The sequence below is a fragment of the Bombina bombina genome, chromosome 9 (genome assembly GCF_027579735.1).
Source record: "Bombina bombina isolate aBomBom1 chromosome 9, aBomBom1.pri, whole genome shotgun sequence".
Taxonomy (NCBI): Eukaryota; Metazoa; Chordata; class Amphibia; order Anura; family Bombinatoridae; genus Bombina; species Bombina bombina.
In genome coordinates, this window is record NC_069507.1 from 135,951,356 (window position 1) to 135,977,535 (window position 26,180).

At 39.5% G+C, this 26,180-nt stretch overlaps 1 protein-coding gene across 1 annotated transcript in view; it reads right to left on the reverse strand.

Moving 5' to 3' along the window:
* DNTT (DNA nucleotidylexotransferase) overlaps positions 1–26,180 on the reverse strand; it is a 1,045,168-nt gene that overhangs the window by 229,986 nt on the left and 789,002 nt on the right. Inside the window, exon 10 of the mRNA XM_053692399.1 lies at positions 24,477–24,560. Within this exon, the coding sequence (XP_053548374.1) occupies positions 24,477–24,560 (84 nt within the window). The remainder of the gene's footprint in view (positions 1–24,476; positions 24,561–26,180) is intronic.

Here is a 26,180-nt window from a genome sequence, read left to right on the forward strand (position 1 = left end):
AAGTATCTGTAAAATAAAACCTAACCTAAGTTACAATAACACCTAAAACTATACTATAATTAAATAAATTAACAACAATTAAATAAATTAAATTAAATTAGCTAAAGTACAAAAAAAACACCACTAAATTACAGAAAATAAATAAATTACAAGATATTTAAACTAATTACACCTAATCTAATAGCCCTATCAAAATAAAAAGCCCCCTCCCCCCCCAAAAAAAACCTAGCCTAAACTACCAATAGCCCTTAAATGGACCTTTTGCAGGGCATTGCCCCAAAGTATTCAGCTCTTTTACCTGTAAAAAAAATATACAAACAACCCCCCCAACAGTAAAACCCACAACCCACACAACCAACCCCCCAAATAAAATACTATCTAAAAAAACCTAAGCTCCCCATTGCCCTGAAAAGGGCATTTGGGTGGACATTGCCATTGCTAGGGCAGTTAGCTCTTTTGCAAGCCCAAACCCTAACCTAAAAATAAAACCCACCCAATACACCCTTAAAAAAACCTAACACTAACCCCCTGAAGATCGACTTACTAGGAGAAGTCTTTATCCAAGCCGGGCCAAAGTCCTCAACGAAGCCGGGCGAAGTGGTCCTCCAGACGGGCAGAAGTCTTCATCCAGATGGCATCCCTTAGATTCCGATTGGCTGATAGAATTCTATCAGCCAATCGGAATTAAGGTAGAAAAAATCCTATTGGCTGATGCAATCAACCAATAGGATTGAAGTTCAATCCTATTGGCTGATCCAATCAGCCAATAGGATTGTGCTCGCATTCTATTGGCTGATTGGAATAGACAATAGAATGTGAGCTCAATCCTATTGGCTGATTGCATCAGCCAATAGGATTTTTTCTATCTTAATTCCAATTGGCTGACAGAATTCTATCAGCCAATCAGAATCTAAGGGACGCCATCTTGGATGATGTCACTTAAAGGTACCTTCATTCATCTTTAGTCGTCGGATGAAGAGGATGCTCCGCGTCGGATGTCTTGAAGATGGACCAGCTCCGCGCCGGATGTATGAAGATATAAGATGCCATCTGGATGAAGACTTCTGCCCGTCTGGAGGACCACTTCACCCGGCTTGGATGAATAGTTCTCCCGGCTTTGTTGAGGACTTTGGCCCGGCTTGGATAAGGACTTCTCCCGGTAAGTCGATCTTCAGAGGGTTAGTGTTAGGTTTTTTTAAGGGTGTATTGGGTGGGTTTTATTTTTAGGTTAGGGACTTTGGGCCTGCAAAAGAGCTTACTGCCCTTTTAAGGGCAATGCCCATCCAAATGTCCTTTTCAGGGAAATGGGGAGCTTAGGTTTTTTTAGATAGTATTTTATGTGGGGGGTTAGTTGTGTGGGTGGTGGGTTTTACTGTTGGGGGTGTTGTTTGTATTTTTTTTTAAAGGTAAAAGAGCTGATTACTTTGGGGCAATGCCCTGCAAAAGGCCCTTTTAAGGGCTATTGGTAGTTTAGTTTAGGCTAAGGTTTTTTTTATTTTGGGGGGGGCTTTTTTATTTTGATAGGGCTATTATATTAGGTGTAATTAGTTTAAATATCTGTAATTTGTTTATTATTTTCTGTAATTTAGTGTTTGTTTGTTTCTTTACTTTAGCTAATTAAATTTAATTTAGGTAATTGTGTTTAATTTAGTTAATTTATTTAATTATAGTGTTAGGTGTAACTTAGGTTCGGTTTTATTTTACAGGTACTTTTGTATTTATTTTAGCTAGGTAGTTATTAAATAGTTAATAACTATTTAGTAACTATTCTACCTAGTTAAAATAAATACAAACTTGCATGTAAAATAAAAATAAACCCTAAGCTAGCTACAATGTAACTATTAGTTATATTGTAGCTATCTTAGGGTTTATTTTATAGGTAAATATTTAGTTTTGAAAAAGAATAATTTAGATAATAATAGTAGGTTTTATTTAGACTTATTTAAATTATATTTAAGTTAGGGGGTATTAGGGTTAGGGTTAGACTTAGATTTAGGAGTTAATACATTTAGTATAGTGGCGGCGACATTGGGGGCGGCAGATTAGAGGTTAATAAATGTAGGTAGGTGGCGTCGATGTTAGGGACGGCAGATTAGGGTTTAATACTATTTAACTAATGTTTGCAAGGCTGGAGTGTGTCGGTTTAGGGGTTAATATGTTTATTATAGTGGCAGCGACGTTGGGGGCGGCAGATTAGGGGTTAATAAGTGTAGGTAGGTTGTGGCAACATTGGAGGCGGCAGATTAGGGGTTAATAAATATAATGTTGGTGTTGGCAATTTTGGGGGCAGCAAATTAGGGGTTCATAAATATAATGTAGGTGGCGGCAGTGTCCAGAGCAGCAGATTAGGGATTAAAATTTTTATTATAGTGTTTGCGATGCGGGAGGGCCTCGGTTTAGGGGTTAATAGGTTGTTTATGGGTGTTAGTGTACTTTTTAGCACTTTAGTTATGAGTTTTATGTTACGGCGTTGTGCCATAAAACTCTTAACTACTGACTTTTAAATGCGTTAGGGATCTTGCCAGGGTATGATGTACCGCTCACTTTTTGGCCTCCCAGGACAGACTCGTAATACTGGTGCTATGGAAGTCCCATAGAAAAAAGACTTTACGAAGTTTACGTAAGTCGTTTTGCGGTAAGACCAAAGAAGTGTGCGGTACACCTATACCTTCAAGACTCGTAATACCAGCGGGCGTAAAAAAGCAGCGTTAGGACCTCTTAACGCTGCTTTTTTACCCTAACGCACAATTCGTAATCTAGCCGTATGTAAGTAAAATATATTGTTAGAATTGGAAATACCAAATTTAAAGGACTGTCAAGTCCAGGAGATTTTTAACTTAACTAATAACTGTACACTTTGAATAAAAGGTTTTGCTTCAGCTCAATTCAATTAAAAATAATGAATTTACAATGTTTAGAAGGAAATGACTACTACTGGTAGGTGAACGTAAATTGATGACCTTACACAATCACATGACATCCAGAAGGGTCCCATTGCAAAACAGTTCTCAGTTTCTAATTAACCGAAAAATAAAACTCAACAATTCATTATGCACAAAATGGAAATATAGTTTGGCATCTTGACCCTTTTTACATTTTGTTAAAAACTGGCTCAATAGAAAGTGTATTAATTAGCATCACTATATTGGAGTTTGTTGAACTTTGTGTTGATTATTGATGGTCAAATATTTACATTTGCTAAATGCAATTACTGTAATGAAAAATAAATACATAGATAAAATGTTTGTTTTCATTTGCCAATGTGTAATGCAAAAATGGTGGTAGCTTATTTTCACTGTTTTTACAATTTCATTTTTCAGGTTTTAAGGGGAAGGAAAATCCTATTTTTTTTTCTTTCAAGATTCAGATAAAATGCCTGATTTTTCAAGTTACTTCTGTTTATAAAATTGACATTGTTCTAGGAATCCTTAGTTGAAAAGCATGAATGTTCCTTGTTCTCTTGGTATTCTTAGTTGAAGAGTAAACCTAGCAGCTTTATTTATAGGAGCTCAGGAGCATGCACGTCTCTTTATGACTCTATGGCACCAGTGTCTGCAAAATTGTTTGTAGCAGTTTTATGCATTATTGCTAATAGTGCACAGTGCTAACATGTGAACACTACTGAGCTTGTATGAGCCTACCTAGGTTTAGTCTTCAACAAAGGATATTAAGAGTAGTAGCAAACTTAATAATAGACGTCACTTAGAATGTTTTAAAATCAGTTTAATTTTGACTTTACTGTGCTTTTAAAGTGGCATTCTTTCATGTATAATGTGATTAATATCTTCTCTATGTACAAGATTGTATTGTTTTGAGTTTCATTTTAATAAGAACTGGTAAATAACAATTGTTTTATTTATTTGTATTAGCTTTTCATCAAGTTACATAGAAAGAAAAAAAAGGAAAAAAACAACCTTAAAGGAACAGTAAACGCCAATTTTCATATAACTGCATCTAATAGACACTACAATAAAAAAGAATATACACTGATAACAATCTTTAAAAGAGTTTATACTTTTTTTGTAAACGTAGAAGCTCCCAGTTTAGCTCTTTTGAAAAAGGTTAGCTGAAAGTGGCTTTATAGCAAAAAAGGAGACAATCCCCCCTTCCTCTGCATATGAAAAGACTCTCTACACAAACAGAAGCAGTCTACTTCTAAAACTTTGGGGCTTAGTTAGGAGTCTGTTATTTAAAAATAAGCAAAACTATACATTTAAAAAAACTGTATGGGCTATATAAATCATCTACAAAACATTTATGCAAAAAAAAAATCTAGTGTATAATGTCCCTTTAAAGGGACAGTCTACCATAGAATTGTTATTGTTTTAAAAGATAGATAATCCCTTTATTACCCATTCCCCAGTTTTGTACAACCAACACAGTTATAATAATTATACTTTTTACCTCTGTGATTACCTTGTATCTAGGAACCTTCTTCCAGCCCCCCGATCACATGACTGTGACTGTTTATTATCTATTGTCTTAAATTTAGCATTGTTTTGTGCTAAAATCTTAAATAACCCCCCGTGCCAGAACACAGTGTTATCTATATGGCCCACGTGTAATTTTTGTCTCTTTGTGTTTAAAAAGAGATTTTAAAAGCATGTGATAAGAGGCAGCCCTCAAAGGCTTAAAAAATAGCATATGAGCCTACCTATGGCCTATATTTAGAGTTTGGCGGTAGCCGTCAAAACCAGTGTTAGAGGCTCCTAACGCTGGTTTTTACCGCCCGCTGGTATTTGGAATCAGTCATTAAAGGGTCTAATGCTCACTTTGCAGCCGTGACTTTTCCATACCGCAGATCCCCCTACGCCATTTGCGTATCCTATCTTTTCAATGGGATCTTTCTAACGCCGGTATTTAGAGTCGTGGCTGAAGTGAGCGTTAGAAATCTAACAACAAAACTCCAGCCGCAGAAAAAAGTCAGTAGTTAAGAGCTTTCTGGGCTAACGCCGGTTTATAAAGCTCTTAACTACTCTGCTCTAAAGTACACTAACACCCATAAACTACCTATGTACCCCTAAACCGAGGTCCCCCCACATCGCCGCCACTCTATTACAATTTTTTAACCCCTAATCTGCCGCTCCGTATACCGCCGCCACTTACGTTATCCCTATGTACCCCTAATCTGCTGCCCGTAATACCGCCAACCCCAACATAATATTTATTAACCCCTAATCTGCCACCCCCCCTATCGCTGACACCTGCATATTTTTTTTAACCCCTAATCTGCCGCTCCCTACACCTCCGCAACCTACATTATACCTATGTACCCCTAATCTTCTGCCCCTAACACAGCTGACCCCTATATTATATTTATTAACCCCTAATCTGCCGCCCCCAACGTCGCCTCCACCTACCTACAATTATTAACCCTTAATCTGCCGACCGGACCACACCGCTACTATAATAAATGTATTAACCCCTAAAGCTAAGTCTAACCCTAACACTAACACCCCCCTAACTTAAATATAATTTAAATCTAACGAAATAAATTAACTCTTATTAAATAAATTATTCCTATTTAAAGCTAAATACTTACCTGTAAAATAAACCCTAATATAGCTACAATATAAATTATAATTATATTGTAGCTATTTTAGGATTAATATTTATTTTACAGGCAACTTTGTAATTATTTTATCCAGGTACAATAGCTATTAAATAGTTAAGAACTATTTAATAGCTAAAATAGTTAAAATAATTAAAAAATTACCTGTAAAATAAATCCTAACCTAAGTTACAATTAAACCTAACACTACACTATCAATAAATTAATTAAATACAATACCTACAAATAACTACAATTAAATAAACTAACTAAAGTACAAAAAATAAAAAAGAACTAAGTTACAAAAAATAAAAAAGTATTTACAAACATTAGAAAAATATTACAACAATTTTAAGCTAATTACACCTACTCTAAGCCCCCTAATAAAATAACAAAGACCCCCAAAATAAAAAAATGCCCTACCCTATTCTAAATTAAAAAAGTTCAAAGCTCTTTTACCTTACCATCCCTGAAAAGGGCCATTTGCGGGGCATGCCCCAAATAATTCAGCTCTTTTGCCTGTAAAAAAAAACATACAATACCCAACCCCCAACATTACAACCCACCACCCACATACCCCTAATCTAACCCAAACCCCCCTTAAATAAACCTAACACTAAGCCCCTGAAGATCTTCCTACCTTATCTTCACCATGCCAGGTTCACCGATCCGTCCTCCGAAGTCTTGATCCAAGCCCAAGCGGGGGCTGGCGATCCATAATCCGGCTGAAGTCTTCTATCAAGCTGCGGCTGAAGAGGTCCAGAAGAGGCTCCAAAGTCTTCATCCTATCCGGGAAGAAGAGGAGATCCGGACCGGCAACCATCTTGATCCAAGCGGCATCTTCTATCTTCATCCGATGACGAATGGCTCCATCTTGAAGACCTCCAGCACGGATCCATCTTCTTCTTCCGACGTCCAACTGAAGAATGAAGGTTCCTTTAAGGGACGTCATCCAAGATGGCATCCCTTGAATTCCGATTGGCTGATAGGATTCTATCAGCCAATCGGAATTAAGGTAGGAAAATTTGTTCCGATCAGCCAATAGAATGCGAGCTCAATCTGATTGGCTGATTCAATCAGCCAATCGGATTTAACTTGAATCTGATTGGCTGATTCCATCAGCCAATCAGAATTTTCCTACCTTAATTCTGATTGGCTGATAGAATCCTATCAACCAATCGGAATTCGAGGGACACCATCTTGGATGACGTCCCGTAAAGGAACCTTCATTCTTCAGTTGGACGTCGAAAGAAGAAGATGGATCCGCGCTGGAGGTCTTCAAGATGGAGCCGTTCGTCATCGGATGAAGATAGAAGATGCCGCTTGGATCAAGATGGTTGCCGGTCCGGATCTCCTCTTCTTCCCGGATAGGATGAAGACTTTGGAGCCTCTTCTGGACCTCTTCAGCCGTGGCTTGATAGAAGACTTCAGCAGGATTATGGATCGCAAGTCCCCGCTTAGGCTTGGATCAAGACTTCGGAGGACGGATCGGTGAACCTGGCATGGTGAAGATAAGGTAGGAAGATCTTCAGGGGCTTAGTGTTAGGTTTATTTAAGGGGGGTTTGGGTTAGATTAGGGGTATGTGGGTGGTGGGTTGTAATGTTGGGGGGGGGTATTGTATGTTTTTTTTTACAGGCAAAAGAGCTGAATTATTTGGGGCATGCCCCGCAAATGGCCCTTTTCAGGGCTGGTAAGGTAAAAGAGCTTTGAACTTTTTTAATTTAGAATAGGGTAGGGCATTTTTTTATTTTGGGGGTCTTTGCTATTTTATTAGGGGGCTTAGAGTAGGTGTAATTAGTTTAAAATTGTTGTAATATTTTTCTAATGTTTGTAAATATTTTTTTATTTTTTGTAACTTAGTTCTTTTTTATTTTTTGTACTTTAGTTAGTTTATTTAATTGTAGTTATTTGTAGGTATTGTATTTACTTAATTTATTGATAGTGTAGTGTTAGGTTTAATTGTAACTTAGGTTAGGATTTATTTTACAGGTAATTTTGTAATTATTTTAACTATTTTAGCTATTAAACAGTTATTAACTATTTAATAGCTATTGTACCTGGTTAAAATAATTACAAAGTTGCCTGTAAAATAAATATTAATCCTAAAATAGCTACAATATAATTATTATTTATATTGTAGCTATATTAGGGTTTATTTTACATGTAAGTATTTAGCTTTAAATAGGATTAATTTATTTAATAAGAGTTAATTTATTTCGTTAGATTTAAATTATATTTAACTTAGGGGGGTGTTAGTGTTAGGGTTAGACTTAGCTTTAGGGGTTAATACATTTATTATAGTAGCGGTGAGATCCGGTCGGCAGATTAGGGGTTAATAATTGTAGGTTGGGGGTGGCAGATTAGGGGTTAATAAATATAATATAGGGGTCGGCGGTGTTAGGGGCAGCAGATTAGGGGTACATAGGTATAATGTAGGTTGCGGCGGTGTACGGAGCGGCAGATTAGGGGTTAATAATAATATGCAGGGGTCAGCGATAGCAGGGGTGGCAGATTAGGGGTTAATACATATAATATAGGGGTCGGCGGTGTTAGGGGCAGCAGATTAGCGGTACATAGGTATAATGTAGGTTGCGGCGGTGTAACGTAGGAAGTTTTTCCCCATAGAAAACAATGGGGCTGCGTTAGGAGCTGAACGCTGCTTTTTTGCATGTGTTAGGTTTTTTTTCTACTCAAATGGCCCTATTGTTTTCTATGGGGGAATCGTGCACGAGCACGTTTTTGAAGCTGGCCGCGTCCGTAAGCAACGCTGGTATTTAGAGTTGCAGTGGCGGTAAATATGCTCTACGCTCCCTTTTTTGGAGCCTAACGCAGCCATTCTGTGAACTTTAAATACCAGCGGTATTTAAAAGGTGCAGGGGGAAAAAAGCATGCGTAGCTGACGCACCCCTTTGGCCGCAGAACTCTAAATCTAGCCGTATGTTTTGTTTAAACTAAGAATACCAAGAGAAAAAAGCAAATTTGATGATAAAAGTAAATTGGAAAGTTGATTAAAATTAAAAGTCCTGTTTGAATAATGAAAGTTTAATTTATACTAGACTGTCCCTTTAAATTAGTAAGCTCATGAGCAAATACAGATCATGCTATGACCGTGGCAATTAATAGTAAAAGTTACTGGGGTTGCTGGAGACTGGGTATGCAGTCTCATTTGCAGAAAACTAAGATAGTCACATCCAGCTAGCTAGCATTGCAATCCAAACTATAAATTTAATCAGATTATCAAGCAAAAATAAGAAAATGAATAAAAGTTAAGATGAAACAAATTATATCTAAATGTTATTGCCAAAGGACAAACATAAAAAAACATAAAACCTTACATGGTTGAACGACATTTAAGAAATTAACATTTGTGTATGTTAGTAGACCAATGCTTAGGAGGGCCTATGATACCATCCATGTGATATATTCTTGACTAAATAATTCCTTGCAGTATACAGTATGTACAAGATGTTTACAGTAACAAAGGAAAAGTGGGGGAGATGAACTTTTACAATAAAATTCCCAATAAAATATCATATGGTACATTTGAATTCAATTATTACATTTATACAACACAGTAATAGACTAGAAATACTATTTCGAATTCGAATGTCACTTTCGAATTCGAATGTTACTTTCGAATTCGAATGTAGCATTCAAATATGACATTTATTAAACACAGTTGTAGACTAGAAATACCATTTTGAATTTGAATATTACATTTTGAAATTGAATGAATACATAGCTAAACATTCGAATACTTTCGAATTTTTTTTTTTTCAAATATCTTTTTATTGTTGTCAGGTAAAGCAATACACACATTCCAGTTATTACATTTTGTGCGGATATCATGTCTGGTGACAAGATTTACATTGTAGATCCAAAATTAAACACAGTATGAAACATAGCAATGTCACATTATGAGAGGTGGAATATTTTCTTCACTTGACCACACTACGTTCATATCTTACATGATATTTACTTGGTCTGAGTGATTGCACTTCCCCGACATAATCTTTTTCCATTTTCTTTTTAACATACCTACAACTAAACACTTAAGTAACCTATTCTAACTAATAACCTAAATAAATAAATCCTTGAGGCCCGGCGGAGGAAAAAAAAAAAAAAAAAAAAAAAAAAAAGAGAAGAGGGGAAAGTGGGGGGGGGGGGGGGAGACTGTAGGAAGTGAGGGAGGAGAGGGGGGGGAATCAGGTCCCCCTATGAGACAATTGTCGTTTTAAAATAAATGTGCCCACTCCCCTCTCAGTCCCGCTTCTATGAAAAGAACTGAGTCCCTAAAGGGGATCAGAATAAGTCTCTGAATCTCCAACTCGAATGTAAGTATGAGTCTACGCCATTTGCGCAAGAATAAACCCAGCCTGTTCTGAATATCCATCCTAACATCCATTTGTTCCGTGAATATTTGTGTTCTAAGTAGGTTCCTAAAGCCCACAAAGGAAGGGCCCTTCCTTACTGTCCACTTTTTTAAGATACATTTTCTAGCTAATAGAATTACCAGGCTCAATATTGCGTCTTGTTGCCTATGTTGTGTTTCCCAATTCAAAAATAGAATAGTTTCTGGGCTAAGCGTGAGGTGTATCTGTAAGGACTTATTGATCCAATATTGTATTTTATTCCAGTACTGTCTGACTGACGGACACTCCCACATATAATGTAAGAGAGTAGGTGCCTCTGCTGCACACTTCACACATTGGTTAGGATGCGTAGGAGCCCATTTGGCTAATGTTCTTGGTGTGAGATAGGCCCTATGGAGGAAACGTGTCTGAGACTCCCTGTACATGGCGGACAATGTGGCTGATTTGGTTCTTTCGAGGCCTCTTCTTATGTCTTCCCAAGTAATACCCTCAATTCCCATACGGGACCACCCTGTCTGTATCGAATCCCTTGTGCTCTGTGCTCTATGTTGTATGAGTGTTTGATAGATTTCCGATAAGGAGAACCTACCCATGGTGTATAGTGTTTGTGAGATGCGGAAGGGGGAGCCCTCCCAAAATTCAGGTGTGCTCCGAATTAAAGAGTTGATGTAGTGACGTACCTGCAGAAAGGCAAAGAAATGTGTTCTCGGTATCCCAAACTCTCTCTGTAAAGCACCAAAGGTTTTAACCTCTTTTGTTAGCGGGATTAATAATTGTTTAAGTGAGGTCAGTCCTTTCCGCTCCCAGACCATGAAAGGTTGGGTTTCCGAACCCGCCGGGAAATCTGGATTCTTGATAATAGGCAGGTAGCTTGAGGCATGACAAGATTTCTTGAGGAACTTATGAGCCTGATGCCAGGCCTTTAGTGGTTCGCTAAATAACATATTAAGGCCTAGAGCCCTCACCGATCTCATGTTTGAGACATGTGGTAGGTATGCCAGGGAGACATCCCCTAGAGTGGCTTGCTCCACAGAGGACCGGCAATAATGATGAGTTCCCACTTGCCAGTCAAGCACCAGGCGAATCAGAGCTGCCCAATTGTACAGCCTGAAGTCTGGCAAAGCCAGGCCTCCATTAAGAAAACCCATGCTCAGTTTTTCCCTCGAGATCCGTGGCTTACCCCCCTTCCAAATGAAGCGGGTCGCCGCCGCATTTAGCATTTTGACATCAGCCTTACTTAATAGTAGGGGAAGCATAAGAAGCGGATATAGAAGGCGGGGAAGTATCACCATTTTAAGAAGATTGATCCTACCTGAGAGTGACAGAGGAAGGGATCTCCAGCTATCCATCTGCGCCTGTAGTTTCGCGCAGATGGGTGTCAAATTATTAGAGTATAGCTTATTTGGGTTGGCAGAAATCTTAATGCCAAGGTAAGTGATGTCATGTTTAGCCACCGAGAACGGAAATTCCCCATTTGAGTTGGTTTTTCCGAGAAGCCACAGGATCTCGGATTTGTGCATATTGACTTTATAGCCTGAAAATCGGCCAAAGTCGGTGAGGGTTTCTAGTATATGCGGTATATAAGTGCGGGGGTTCTGTACAAACAAGAGCATGTCGTCCGCATATAGCGCCAGATGTTGTGGATGCCCTGCCAAGTCTATGCCAGGAAAAATCTGTCTTAACTTGATAGCCAGCGGTTCCAGGGCAATGTTAAAGAGGAGGGGTGATAAGGGGCAGCCCTGTCGGGTGCCTCTATGTAGATAAATGTTCGCCGAGAATATATTGTTAACTAGTATGTTAGCCAGGGGGGCACGGTACAAGTTTTTGATAAAAGTCAGAAATGGGCCGGAGAAGCGAGCCTTAGCCAAGGTGTAGAGGAGGTGGTCCCACTATACTTTCGAATTTTATTGAAAAATTTGAAAACGAAAATTCGAAAATTGAATTTTAGAATGTTATATAAGCATTTGAAATTTGATTTGAATGAACGAATGTATCAAAAATCATTTTAAATTTCGAATTTTTAGAAACATACGCCAATCCCTAATGAGATCTCTCCAAAAGGAGAGTTTTATTTACATCCTCCAATGATGGAGTATCAGGACCTTTCCAAAATGTAGAAATGAATTTTTGTGCAGTGTTTGAAAGTACCTGTCCCAAATTCTTTTTAATTTTACATTTGTGGTCTAAGAGAAGGTTAAACAAAAAACAGAATTTATGTTCACCTGATAAATTACTTTCTCCAACGGTGTGTCCGGTCCACGGCGTCATCCTTACTTGTGGGATATTCTCTTCCCCAACAGGAAATGGCAAAGAGCCCAGCAAAGCTGGTCACATGATCCCTCCTAGGCTCCGCCTTCCCCAGTCATTCGACCGACGTAAAGGAGGAATATTTGCATAGGAGAAATCCATATGATACCGTGGTGACTGTAGTTAGAGAAAATAAATCATCAGACCTGATTAAAAAACCAGGGCGGGCCGTGGACCGGACACACCGTTGGAGAAAGTAATTTATCAGGTAAACATAAATTCTATTTTCTCCAACATAGGTGTGTCCGGTCCACGGCGTCATCCTTACTTGTGGGAACCAATACCAAAGCTTTAGGACACGGATGATGGGAGGGAGCAAATCAGGTCACCTAGATGGAAGGCACCACGGCTTGCAAAACCTTTCTCCCAAAAATAGCCTCAGAAGAAGCAAAAGTATCAAATTTGTAAAATTTAGTAAAAGTGTGCAGTGAAGACCAAGTCGCTGCCTTACATATCTGATCAACAGAAGCCTCGTTCTTGAAGGCCCATGTGGAAGCCACGGCCCTAGTGGAATGAGCTGTGATTCTTTCAGGAGGCTGCCGTCCGGCAGTCTCATAAGCCAATCTGATGATGCTTTTAAGCCAAAAAGAGAGAGAGGTAGAAGTTGCTTTTTGACCTCTCCTTTTACCAGAATAAACAACAAACAAGGAAGATGTTTGTCTGAAATCCTTTGTAGCCTCTAAATAGAATTTTAGAGCACGAACTACATCCAAATTGTGCAACAAACGTTCCTTCTTTGAAACTGGATTCGGACACAAAGAAGGCACGACTATCTCCTGGTTAATATTTTTGTTAGAAACAACTTTCGGAAGAAAACCAGGTTTAGTACGCAAAACCACCTTATCTGCATGGAACACCAGATAAGGAGGAGAACACTGCAGAGCAGATAACTCTGAAACTCTTCTAGCAGAAGAAATTGCAACCAAAAACAAAACTTTCCAAGATAATAACTTGGTATCAACGGAATGTAGGGGTTCAAACGGAACCCCCTGAAGAACTGAAAGAACTAAATTAAGACTCCAAGGAGGAGTCAAAGGTTTGTAAACAGGCTTGATTCTAACCAGAGCCTGAACAAAAGCTTGAACGTCTGGCACAGCCGCCAGCTTTTTGTGAAGTAAAACAGATAAAGCAGAAATCTGTCCCTTCAAAGAACTTGCAGATAATCCTTTCTCCAAACCTTCTTGAAGAAAGGATAGAATCTTAGGGATTTTTATCTTGTTCCATGGGAATCCTTTAGATTCACACCAACAGATATATTTTTTCCATATTTTATGGTAGATCTTTCTAGTTACAGGCTTTCTGGCCTGAACAAGAGTATCAATGACAGAATCTGAGAACCCTCGCCTTGATAAAATCAAGCGTTCAATCTCCAAGCAGTCAGTTGGAGTGAGGCCAGATTCGGATTTTCGAACGGACCTTGAACAAGAAGGTCCTGTCTCAAAGGTAGCCTCCATGGAGGAGCCGATGACATATTCACCAGATCTGCATACCAAGTCCTGCGTGGCCACGCAGGAGCTATCAAGATCACCGATACCCTCTCCTGTTTGATCCTGGCTACCAGCCTGGGAATGAGAGGAAACGGTGGGAACACATAAGCTAGGTTGAAGCTCCAAGGTGCTACTAGTGCATCCACTAGAGTCGCCTTGGGATCCCTGGATCTGGACCCGTAGCAAGGAACCTTGAAGTTCTGACGAGACGCCATCAGATCCATGTCTGGAACGCCCCACAATTGAAATATTTGGGCAAAGATTTATGGATGGAGTTCCCACTCCCCCGGATGAAATGTCTGACGACTCAGAAAATCCGCTTCCCAATTTTCCACTCCTGGGATGTGGATTGCAGACAAGTGGCAGGAGTGAGTCTCCGCCCATTGAATTATTTTGGTCACTTCTTCCATCGCCAGGGAACTCCTTGTTCCCCCCTGATGGTTGATATACGCAACAGTTGTCATGTTGTCTGATTGAAACCGTATGAATTTGGCCTTTGCTAGCTGAGGCCAAGCCTTGAGAGCATTGAATATCGCTCTCAGTTCCAGAATATTTATCGGGAGAAGAGATTCTTCCCGAGACCAAAGACCCTGAGCTTTCAGGGGTTCCCAGACCGCGCCCCAGCCCACCAGACTGGCGTCGGTCGTGACAATGACCCACTCTGGTCTGCGGAAGCTCATCCCTTGTGACAGGTTGTCCAGGGTCAGCCACCAACGGAGTGAATCTCTGGTCCTCTGATCTACTTGTATCGTTGGAGACAAGTCTGTATAATCCCCATTCCACTGACTGAGCATGCACAGTTGTAATGGTCTTAGATGAATTCGCGCAAAAGGAACTATGTCCATTGCCGCGACCATCAAACCTATTACTTCCATGCACTGCGCTATGGAAGGAAGAAGAACAGAATGAAGTACTTGACAAGAGCTTAGAAGTTTTGATTTTCTGGCCTCTGTCAGAAAAATCCTCATTTCTAAGGAGTCTATTATTGTTCCCAAGAAGGGAACTCTTGTTGACGGAGATAGAGAACTTTTTTCTACGTTCACTTTCCACCCGTGAGATCTGAGAAAGGCCAGGACAATGTCCGTATGAGCCTTTGCTTGTGGTAGAGACGACGCTTGAATCAGTATGTCGTCCAAGTAAGGTACTACTGCAATGCCCCTTGGTCTTAGCACCGCTAGAAGGGACCCTAGTACCTTTGTGAAAATTCTTGGAGCAGTGGCTAATCCGAATGGAAGTGCCACAAACTGGTAATGCTTGTCCAGAAAGGCAAACCTTAGGAACCGATGGTGTTCCTTGTGGATAGGAATATGTAGATACGCATCCTTTAAATCCACCGTGGTCATGAATTGACCTTCCTGGATGGTAGGAAGAATTGTCCGAATGGTTTCCATTTTGAACGATGGAACCTTGAGAAATTTGTTTAGGATCTTGAGATCTAAGATTGGTCTGAATGTTCCCTCTTTTTTGGGAACTATGAACAGATTGGAGTAGAATCCCATCCCTTGTTCTCCTAATGGAACAGGATGAATCACTCCCATTTTTAACAGGTCTTCTACACAATGTAAGAATGCCTGTCTTTTTATGTGGTCTGAAGACAATTGAGACCTGTGGAACCTCCCCCTTGGGGGTAGCTCCTTGAATTCCAGAAGATAACCTTGGGAGACTATTTCTAGCGCCCAAGGATCCAGAACATCTCTTGCCCAAGCCTGAGCGAAGAGAGAAAGTCTGCCCCCCACCAGATCCGGTCCCGGATCGGGGGCCAACATCTCATGCTGTCTTGGTAGCAGTGGCAGGTTTCTTGGCCTGCTTACCTTTGTTCCAGCCTTGCATTGGCCTCCAGGCTGGCTTGGTTTGAGAAGTATTACCCTCTTGCTTGAAGGATGTAGAACTTGGGGCTGGTCCGTTTCTGCGAAAGGGACGAAAATTTGGTTTATTTTTAGCCTTAAAAGACCTATCCTGAGGAAGGGCGTGGCCCTTACCCCCAGTGATATCTGAAATAATCTCTTTCAAGTCAGGGCCAAACAGCGTTTTCCCCTTGAAAGGTATGTTAAGCAATTTGTTCTTGGAAGACGCATCCGCTGACCAAGATTTTAGCCAAAGCGCTCTGCGCGCCACAATAGCAAACCCCGAATTTTTCGCCGCTAATCTAGCCAATTGCAAAGTGGCGTCCAAAGTAAAAGAGTTAGCCAATTTAAGAGCATGAATTCTGTCCATAATCTCCTCATAAGAAGAATCTTTATTGAGCGACTTTTCTAGTTCATCGAACCAGAAACACGCTGCTGTAGTGACAGGAACAATGCATGAAATTGGTTGTAGAAGGTAACCTTGCTGAACAAACATCTTTTTAAGCAAACCCTCTAATTTTTTATCCATAGGATCTTTGAAAGCACAACTATCTTCTATAGGGATAGTAGTGCGTTTATTTAGAGTAGAAACCGCCCCCTCGACCTTGGGGACTGTCTGCCATAAGTCCTTTCTGGGGTCGACCATAGGAAACAATTTCTTAAATATAGGGGGAGGGACAAAAGGTATGCCGGGCCTTTCCCATTCTTTGTTTACAATGTCCGCCACCCGCTTGGGTATAGGAAAAGCTTCGGGGGGCCCCGGGACCTCTAGGAACTTGTCCATCTTACATAATTTCTCTGGAATGACCAAATTGTCACAATCATCCAGAGTAGATAACACCTCCTTAAGCAGAGCGCGGAGATGTTCCAATTTAAATTTGAATGTAATCACATCAGGTTCAGCTTGTTGAGAAATTTTCCCTGAATCTGAAATTTCTCCCTCAGACAAAACCTCCCTGGCCCCCTCAGACTGGTGTAGGGGCATGTCAGAACCATTATCATCAGCGTCCTCATGCTCTTCGGTATTTTCTAAAACCGAGCAGTCGCGCTTTCGCTGATAAGTGGGCATTTTGGCTAAAATGTTTTTGATAGAATTATCCATTACAGCCGTTAATTGTTGCATAGTAAGGAGTATTGGCGCACTAGATGTACTAGGGGCCTCCTGTGTGGGCAAGACTGGCGTAGACGAAGGAGGGGAAGATGCAGTACCATGCTTACTCCCCTCACTTGAGGAATCATCTTGGGCATCATTTTCTCTAAATTTTGTGTCACATACATCACATCTATTTAAATGAGAAGGAACCTTGGCTTCCTCACATACAGAACATAGTCTATCTGATAGTTCAGACATGTTAAACAGGCATAAACTTGATAACAAAGTACAAAAAACGTTTTAAAATAAAACCGTTACTGTCACTTTAAATTTTAAACTCAACACACTTTATTACTGAATATGAGAAAAAGTATGAAGGAATTGATCAAAATTCACCAAAATTTCACCACAGTGTCTTAAAGCCTTAAAAGTATTGCACACCAAATTTGAAAGCTTTAACTCTTAAAATAACGGAACCGGAGCCATTTTTATATTTAACCCCTATACAGTCCCTGGTATCTGCTTTGCTGAGACCCAACCAAGCCCAGAGGGGAATACGATACCAAATGACGCCTTCAGTAAGCTTTTTCTATGTATCTGAGCTCCTCACACATGCATCTGCATGCCTTGCTTCCCAAAAACAACTGCGCATTAGTGGCGCGAAAATGAGGCTCTGCCTATGATTAGAGAAGGCCCCCAGTGAAAAAGGTGTCCAATACAGTGCCTGCCGGTTATTTAACATAATTCCCAAGAATAAAATAACTCCTCAAAGCTAAAAACTATTAAAAATGCTTATAAATCAATCGTTTTAGCCCAGAAAAATGTCTACCAGTCTTTAAAGCCCTTGTGAAGCCCTTTATTCTTATTTAATAAAAATGGCTTACCGGATCCCATAGGGAAAATGACAGCTTCCAGCATTACCAAGTCTTGTTAGAAATGTGTCATACCTCAAGCAGCAAAAGTCTGCTCACTGTTTCCCCCAACTGAAGTTAATTCCTCTCAACAGTCCTGTGTGGAAACAGCCATCGATTTTAGTAACGGTTGCTAAAATCATTTTCCTCTTACAAACAGAAATCTTCATCTCTTTTCTGTTTCAGAGTAAATAGTACATACCAGCACTATTTTAAAATAACAAACTCTTGATTGAAGAATAAAAACTACATTTAAACACCAAAAAACTCTAAGCCATCTCCGTGGAGATGTTGCCTGTACAACGGCAAAGAGAATGACTGGGGAAGGCGGAGCCTAGGAGGGATCATGTGACCAGCTTTGCTGGGCTCTTTGCCATTTCCTGTTGGGGAAGAGAATATCCCACAAGTAAGGATGACGCCGTGGACCGGACACACCTATGTTGGAAAAATACTTTCACAGAGATTACGAGTTTTGCATTAACAGGGGCTAATGAGCCTTTTTTTTTTCAACGCTCCCTTAAGACGATGCTGGTATTACAGGTTTTTTTAAACCTGGCATTAGCCGCAAAAAGGTGAGCGTAGAGCAAAATTTAGCTCCACATCTCACCTCAATACCAGTGTTGCTTACAGTAGCGGTAAACTGGCTAAATGTGCTTGTGCACAATTTCCCCATAGGAAACAATAGGGCTGAGCCGGCTGAAAAAAAACCTAACACCTGCAAAAAAGCAGCGTTCAGCTTATAACACAGCCCCATTGATTCCTATGGGGAAAGGAATTTTATGTCTACACCTAACACCCTAATCCCTAATCTTACACTTATTAACCCCTAATCTGCCATCCCCGACATCGTTGCCACTTACATTATAATTATTAACCCCTACCCTGCCGCTCCGGACACCACCGCCACCTACATCATACTAATGAACCCCTAATCTGCTGCCCCCAACAATGCTGAACCCTACATTATATTTATTAACCCCTAATCTGCCCCCCCCAACGTCGCCGCAACCTACCTACACTTAACCCCTAATCTGCCGCCGCCAACGTTGCTGCCACTATAATAAAGTTATTAACCCCTAAACCTAAGTCTAACCCAAACCCCACCCAATTTAAATATAATTTAAATAAATCTAAATAAAATAACTACAAACTTCTTTGTATAACTACAAACTACTTTGTATTTATTTTAACTAGGTACAATAGTTATTAAATAGTTATTTTAACTAGGAAGTTATTAAATAGTTACAAATTTACATGTAAAATAAACCCTAACCTAAGTTACAATTACACCTAACACTACACTATAATTAAATTAATTACCTAAACTAACTACAATTAATTACAATTAAATTAAATAAACTAAAGTACGAAAAACAACAAACACTAAATTACAGAAAATTAAAAAAAATAATTTTTTTTTAAACTAATTACACCTACTCTAATCCCCCTAATAAAATAAAATAGTCCCCCAAAATATCAAAAATCCCTACCCTATACTAAATTACAAATAGCCCTTAAAAGGGCCTTTTGCGATGCATTGCCCATAAGTAATCAGCTCTTTTACCTGTAAAAAAAAAATACAATACTGCCCCAACATTACAACCCACCACCCACACACCCAAGACTACTCTAAAACCCACCCAATCCCCCCTTAAAAAAACTAACACTACCCCCTTGAAGATCACCCTACCTTGAGACGTCTTCACCCAGCCGGGCACAAGTGGACCTCCAAAGGGGCAGAAGTCTTCATCCGATCCGGGCAGAAGAGGTCCTCCAAGAGGCATAAGTCTTCATCCAGATGGAATCTTCTATCTTCATCCATCCGGAGTGGAGCGGGTCCATCTTCAATCCAGCCGACGTGGAGCATCCTCTTCAAGCGAAGTCCAAGTGAAGAATGAAGGGTCCTTTAAATGACGTCATCCAAGATGGCGTCCCTTGAATTTCGATTGGCTGATAGGATTCTATCAGCCAATCGGTATTTAGGTAGGAAAAATCCTATTGGCTGATCCAATCAGCCAATAGGATTGAAGTTCAATCCTATTGGCTGATCCAATCAGCCAATAGGATTGAGCTTGCATTCTATTGGCTGTTCCAATCAGCCAATAGAATGTGACCTCAATCCTATTGGCTGATTGCATCAACCAATAGGATTTTTCCTACCTTTATTCCGATTGGCTGATAGCATCCTATCAGCCAATCGGAATTCAAGGGATGCCATCTTGGATGACGTCATTTAAAGGAACCTTCATTCTTCACTTGGACTTTGTTTGAAGAGTATGCTCCGCGTCGGCTGGATTGAAGATGGACCCGCTCCGCTCCGGATGGATGAAGATAGAAGATGCCGTCTGGATGAATACTTCTGCCGTTTGGAGGACCTCTTCTGCCCGGATCAGATGAAGACTTCTGCCCCTCTGGAGGTACACTTGTGCCCGGCTGGGTGAAGACGTCTCAAGGTAGGGTGATCTTCAAGGGGGTAGTGTTAGTTTTTTTTACGGGGGGATTGGGTGGGTTTTAGAGTAGGGTTGGGTGTATGAGTGGTGGGTTGTAATGTTGGGGGGGTATTGTATTTTTTTTTACAGGTAAAAGAGCTGATTACTTTGGGGCAATGCCCCGCAAAAGGCCCTTTTAAGGACTATTTGTAATTTAGTATAGGGTAGGGATTTTTATTATTTTGGGGGGCTTTTTTATTAGGGGGATTAGAGTAGATGTAATTAGTTTAAAAAAATTGCAATAATTTTTTTATTTTCTGTAAATTAGTGTTTGTTGTTTTTCGTACTTTAGTTTATTTAATTTAATTGTAGTTAATTGTAGTTAGTTTATGTAATTAATTTAATGATAGTGTTAGGTGTAATTGTAACTTAGGTTAGGATTTATTTTACAGGTAAATTTGTATTTATTTTAGCTAGGTAGATATTAACCCCTTAATGACCAAGGACGTACGCCACACGTCCTCAAAAAAAAATACAGTTAATGACCGAGGACGTGTGGCGTACGTCCTTGGTCTGGAAAGCAGCTGGAAGCGATCCTGCTCGTTTCCATCTGCTTTCCGGTTATTGCAGTGATGCCTCAATATCAAGGCATCCTGCAATAACCCTCCTTGGCCATCCGATGCAGAGAGAGCCACTCTGTGGCCCTCTCTGCACCGTACATCGGTGGCCGGTATCGTTGGTGGGTGGGAGCAAGTCTGGGAGGCGGGTGGGTGGCCATCGATGTGCCGAGTGGAGGGAAGGGGGGCGGGATCGGGGGCGGAACAGGTGGGAGCGCGCGCATGGGGGGCGGCGGGCGGGCGCGTGCACGGGGCGGGAGCGTGAGGGAACCGCTACACTACAGAAAAATAAAACTGTTAAAAGTTAAAAAAAATGTTTTTAAATTTTGAAATAAACAGCTAAGGGATCAGGAAGTGGTGGGGGGTTGGTCTTGGGGGGGGGGCTACACTACAGAGAAGGGCATTTAAAAAAAAAAAAAAAGGCACATTTGTTGCTAAACTGGGTACTGGCAGACAGCTGCCAGTACCCAAGATGGCGCCCATTAAGGCAGAGGGGGAGGGTTAGAGAGCTGTTTGGTGGGGGATCAGTGAGGTTGGGGACTAAGGGGGGATCCTACACAGCAGCATATGTAAATATGCCAAAAAAAACAGAAAAAAGCCCAAATATAGCTTTTATTTTAGTACTGGCCGAGTTTCTGCCAGTACTTAAGATGGCGGGGACAATTGTGGGGTGGGGGAGGAAAGAGAGCTGTTTGGGAGGGATCAGGGGGTCTCATGTTTCAGGTGGGAGGCTGAGCTCTACACTAAAGCTAAAATTAACCCTGCAAGCTACATAATTAACCCCTTCACTGCTAGCCATAATACACGTGTGAAATGCAGCGGCATTTGGCGGCCTTCTAATTACCAAAAAGCAACGCCAAAGCCATATATGTCTGCTATTTCTGAACAAAGGGGATCCCAGAGAAGCATTTACAACCATTTGTGCCATAATTGCACAATCTGTTTTAAATGATTTCAGTGAGAAACCTAAAATTGTGAAAAATTTAACGTTTTTTTTTAATTTGATCGCATTTGGCGGTGAAATGGTGGCATGAAATATACCAAAATTGGCCTAGATCAATACTTGGGGTTGTCTACTACACTACACTAAAGCTAAAAGTATCCCTAAAAGCTCCCTACATGCTCCATAATTAACCCCTTCACTGCTGGGCATAATACACATGTAGTGCGCAGTGGCATTTAGCAGCCTTCTAATTACTAAAAAGCAACGCCAAAGCCATATATGTCTGCTATTTCTGAACAAAGGGGATCCCAGAGAAGCATTTACAACCATTTAAGCCATAATTGCACAAGCTGTTTGTAAATAATTTCAGTGAGAAACCAAAAGTTTGTGAAAAAATTAGTAAAAAAGTGAACTATTTTTTGTATTTAATCGCATTTGGCGGTGAAATGGTGGCATAAAATATACCAAAATGGGCCTAGATGAATACTTTGGGATGTGTACTAAAAAAAAATATATACATGTCAATGGATATTCAGAGATTCCTGTAAGATATTAGTGATCTAATGTAACTAGCGCTAATTTTGAAAAATAATGGTTTGGAAATAGCAAAGTGCTACTTGTATTTATGGCCCTATAACTTACAAAAAAAGCAAAGAACATGTAAACATTGGGTATTTCTAAACTCAGGACAAAATTTAGAAACTATTTAGCACAGTGTTTTTTGGTGGTTGTAGATGTGTAACAGATTTTGGGGGTCAAAGTTAGAAAAAGTGTTTTTTTTTTCAATTTTTTCCTCATATTTTATAAAATTTTTTACAGTAAATTATAAGATAAGATGAAAATAATGGTATCCTTAGAAAGTCCATTTAATGGCGAGAAAAACGGTATATAATATGTGTGGGTACAGTAAATGAGTAAGAGGAAAATTACAGCTAAACACAAACACCGCAGAAATTTAAAAATAGCCTTGGTCCCAAACGGACAGAAAATGGAAAAGTGCTGTGGTTATTAAGGGGTTAAATAGTTAATAACCCTAAATTTAATATTGTTGCAGCGACGGGGTTGGCAGATTAGGGGTTAATAAATGTAGGTAGGTGTCGGCGATGTTAGGGACGGCAGATTAGGGGTTAATAAAATTTAACTAGTGTTTGCGAGGCAGGAGTGCGGCGGTTTAGGGGTTAATATATTTATTATAGTGTCGACAATGTCCGGTCGGCAGATTAGGGGTTAAAAACTTTAATAAAGTGTTTCCAATGGGGGGGGGGGCTCGGTTTAGGGGTTAATAGGTAGTTTATGGGTGTTAGTGTACTTTGTAGCACTTTAGTTAAGAGTTTTATGTTACAGCGTTAGCCCATAAAACTCTTAACTACTGACTTTTAAATGCGGTAGGAGTCTTGACAGGAGAGGGTCTACCGCTCATTTCTTCCAAGATACGCAATACCGGCTTTATGCAAGTCCCATTGAAAGATTGGATACGCTATTGACGTAAGGGGATTTGCGGTAAGCTTGAGACGCGGAAGAAAAGTGAGCGGTAGACCCTCTTCTGCCAGACTTGTAATACCAGCGGGCGTTAAAAAGCAGCGTTGGGACCTCTCAACGCTGCTTTTTAAGGCTAATGCAAGACTCGTAATCTAGGTGTTTGTGTTCTACACCTACATTAAAATGTAGTATTGAGTTTATCTCTTTTGAGATGATGTCCCAGAATATACAGACCTTAGGGCACTCCCACTGATGCATTGGGGGAAAAAATACTTTGAGACCAGAAACCCCAACAATTTCTTTCATGATTTGGATAGAGCATACAGTTTTAAACAAATTTCACATTTACTTGTATTATCAAATATGCTCCATTATCTTGTTATCCTTTGCTAAAGGACCAGCTCAGCATTGCATTACTGGCAGCTAGCTGAATGCAGCAAGTTAGCCAATCACAAGTGACAAATGTGTGCAGGCACAAATCAGCAGTTAGCTTCCACTAGTGTTGGATATGTGTGTATTTATTTTCAACAATGGATACCAAAAGAACAAAGCACATTTGAAAATAGAAGTGATTTTAGAAGTGATATGTAGTTTAGATACATGTTCTATCTATCTGATTCTTGCAAGTTTAATTTTGACTTTCCAATCCCTTTAATTTTATGTGCGATATGATAACCCCTTGTATGGATTTTAATATTAGTTTCCAGGGCATACACAGAGTGGTCTGACTAAGTGTTATGCTGCACCCAAGTTGAGCGTAAAATATCACATCCGCAAAAGCAATATTTGCAGTCCACTTAGTAATACCAGCGCACGTTCGCATTGCACAGAAGCATTGCGCTTATAAGAGCGTGCTTCCATAGGCTCCAATGGGAACTACGTTCTCATGCCGTCAGACACTGCATGATAACTAGCGCAGCGAAGGGGTAAGTCACGCAGCAATGGGCAGCAAATATAAATATAGATGTACATGAATATATATATATTTGTGTTACTACATGTATATACACATTAATATATATGTATATAAGCATATATATTTATTGAGAACACACAGTTCCCATAAACCGCAATGTAAAGGCACATTTAAGTGCTGTTTGTTTTCTAACACCCCTGACCCGCTCACTTTAACACATAATTACTGCTTTGTGCTTTTTGTTTGTTTTTTAAATTAAAGATGCTATTTTTTTGTATTATACAAACTCACACTTAAGCTATAGCAATAACCAGCCACATGTAATGGCTGGTTATTTATCGCACGCCCGCAAATGTGCTAATTCGCCCATTTGTGGCCGTGCAATAAATAAGCACTCCACTTGTAATCTAGCCCAAAATGTGACAATATAGAATTTAATATTATAACAGTACATCCCATAAAACAATATGAAATATAAAATCTCAAATCTGTAATTCAGTGAGTGAAAAAAAAACTGTACAGTACCTTGGTTTTATCATAAAGTCCATGATTATCCAACATCATCTTTTTCTCATGAGTAGCATATCTCCGTAAATCTCGTTCAAATTGCTATTTGAATAATACAAAATAACATTACAACATTGTTCCTTTATACTTGATGTATCAGTATTAAAATCACAGTCCACAGCATAAGAAACAGATGTATTTTGATAACAGGAAAAATGGCAGCTTGTGTGTAATTTTAGTGTTTTCAAAACAAATGCCTTCAAAATTGAGTTTTTATGGGATAAAAGCAATTAATTTTATCAAAAGAAAACATTTAATAGCCTGATTTAATTGAAACTGTGATATTACAGATGTTTATCTAAAGCCCGATCAAAACACTAAGCAATTTGTACCTTTATAGTTTTGTATTAAAAAATGTATTTGCATTTAAAAAAAGAAAGTCTTTAGACTAGGGAACACCATGCATTTAGTTGTCTAAAATAATGACATTTAAAAAGCTTTAATATCTTGAAATAGATTTTAATTCATTTCATTGCTGTCAATTTTTAGTTTATGCCATTGACCTATAGTAAATGACTTACAAAATAGAAATGAAAACCATTTCATTAACATTTCTTTCAGCTCCCATGAGCTCAGATTATCTCCTTCTATCATCAATAAATGTCTGCCACATAATTTCCCATATTTAATTTTCAGTAAAGTGGAATATATATATTGTGTGTGTATGTATATATAGATATTCATAATATATATATATATATATATATATATATATATATATATATATATATATATATATATATTTATATATACAGGGAGTGCAGAATTATTAGGCAAGTTCTATTTTTGAGGATTCATTTTATTATTGAACAACAACCATGTTCTCAATGAACCCAAAAAACTCATTAATATCAAATCTGAATAGTTTTGGAAGAAGTTTTTAGTTTGTTTTAAGTTATAGCTATTTTAGGGGGATATCTGTGTGTGCAGGTGACTATTACTGTGCATAATTATTAGGCAACTTAACAAAAAACAAATATATACCCATTTCAATTATTTATTTTTACCAATGAAACCAATATAACATCTCAACATTCACAAATATGCATTTCTGACATTCAAAAACAAAACAAAAACAAATCAGTGACCAATATAGCCACCTTTCTTTGCAAGGACACTCAAAAGCCTGCCATCCATGGATTCTTTCAGTGTTTTGATCTGTTCACCATCAACATTGCGTGCAGCAGCAACCACAGCCTCCCAGACACTGTTCAGAGAGGTGTACTGTTTTCTCTCCTTGTAAATCTCACATTTGATGATGGACCACAGGTTCTCAATGGGGTTCAGATCAGGTGAACAAGGAGGCCATGTCATTAGATTTTCTTCTTTTATACCCTTTCTTGCCAGCCACGCTGTGGAGTACTTGGACGCGTGTGATGGAGCATTATCCTGCATGAAAATCATGTTTTTCTTGAAGGATGCAGACTTCTTCCTGTACCACTGCTTGAAGAAGGTGTCTTCCAGAAACTGGCAGTAGGACTGGGAGTTGAGCTTGACTCCATCCTCAACCCGAAAAGGCCCCACAAGCTCATCTTTGATGATACCAGCCCAAACCAGTACTCCACCTCCACCTTGCTGGCGTCTGAGTTGGACTGGAGCTCTCTGCCCTTTACCAATCCAGCCACGGGCCCATCCATCTGGCCCATCAAAACTCACTATCAT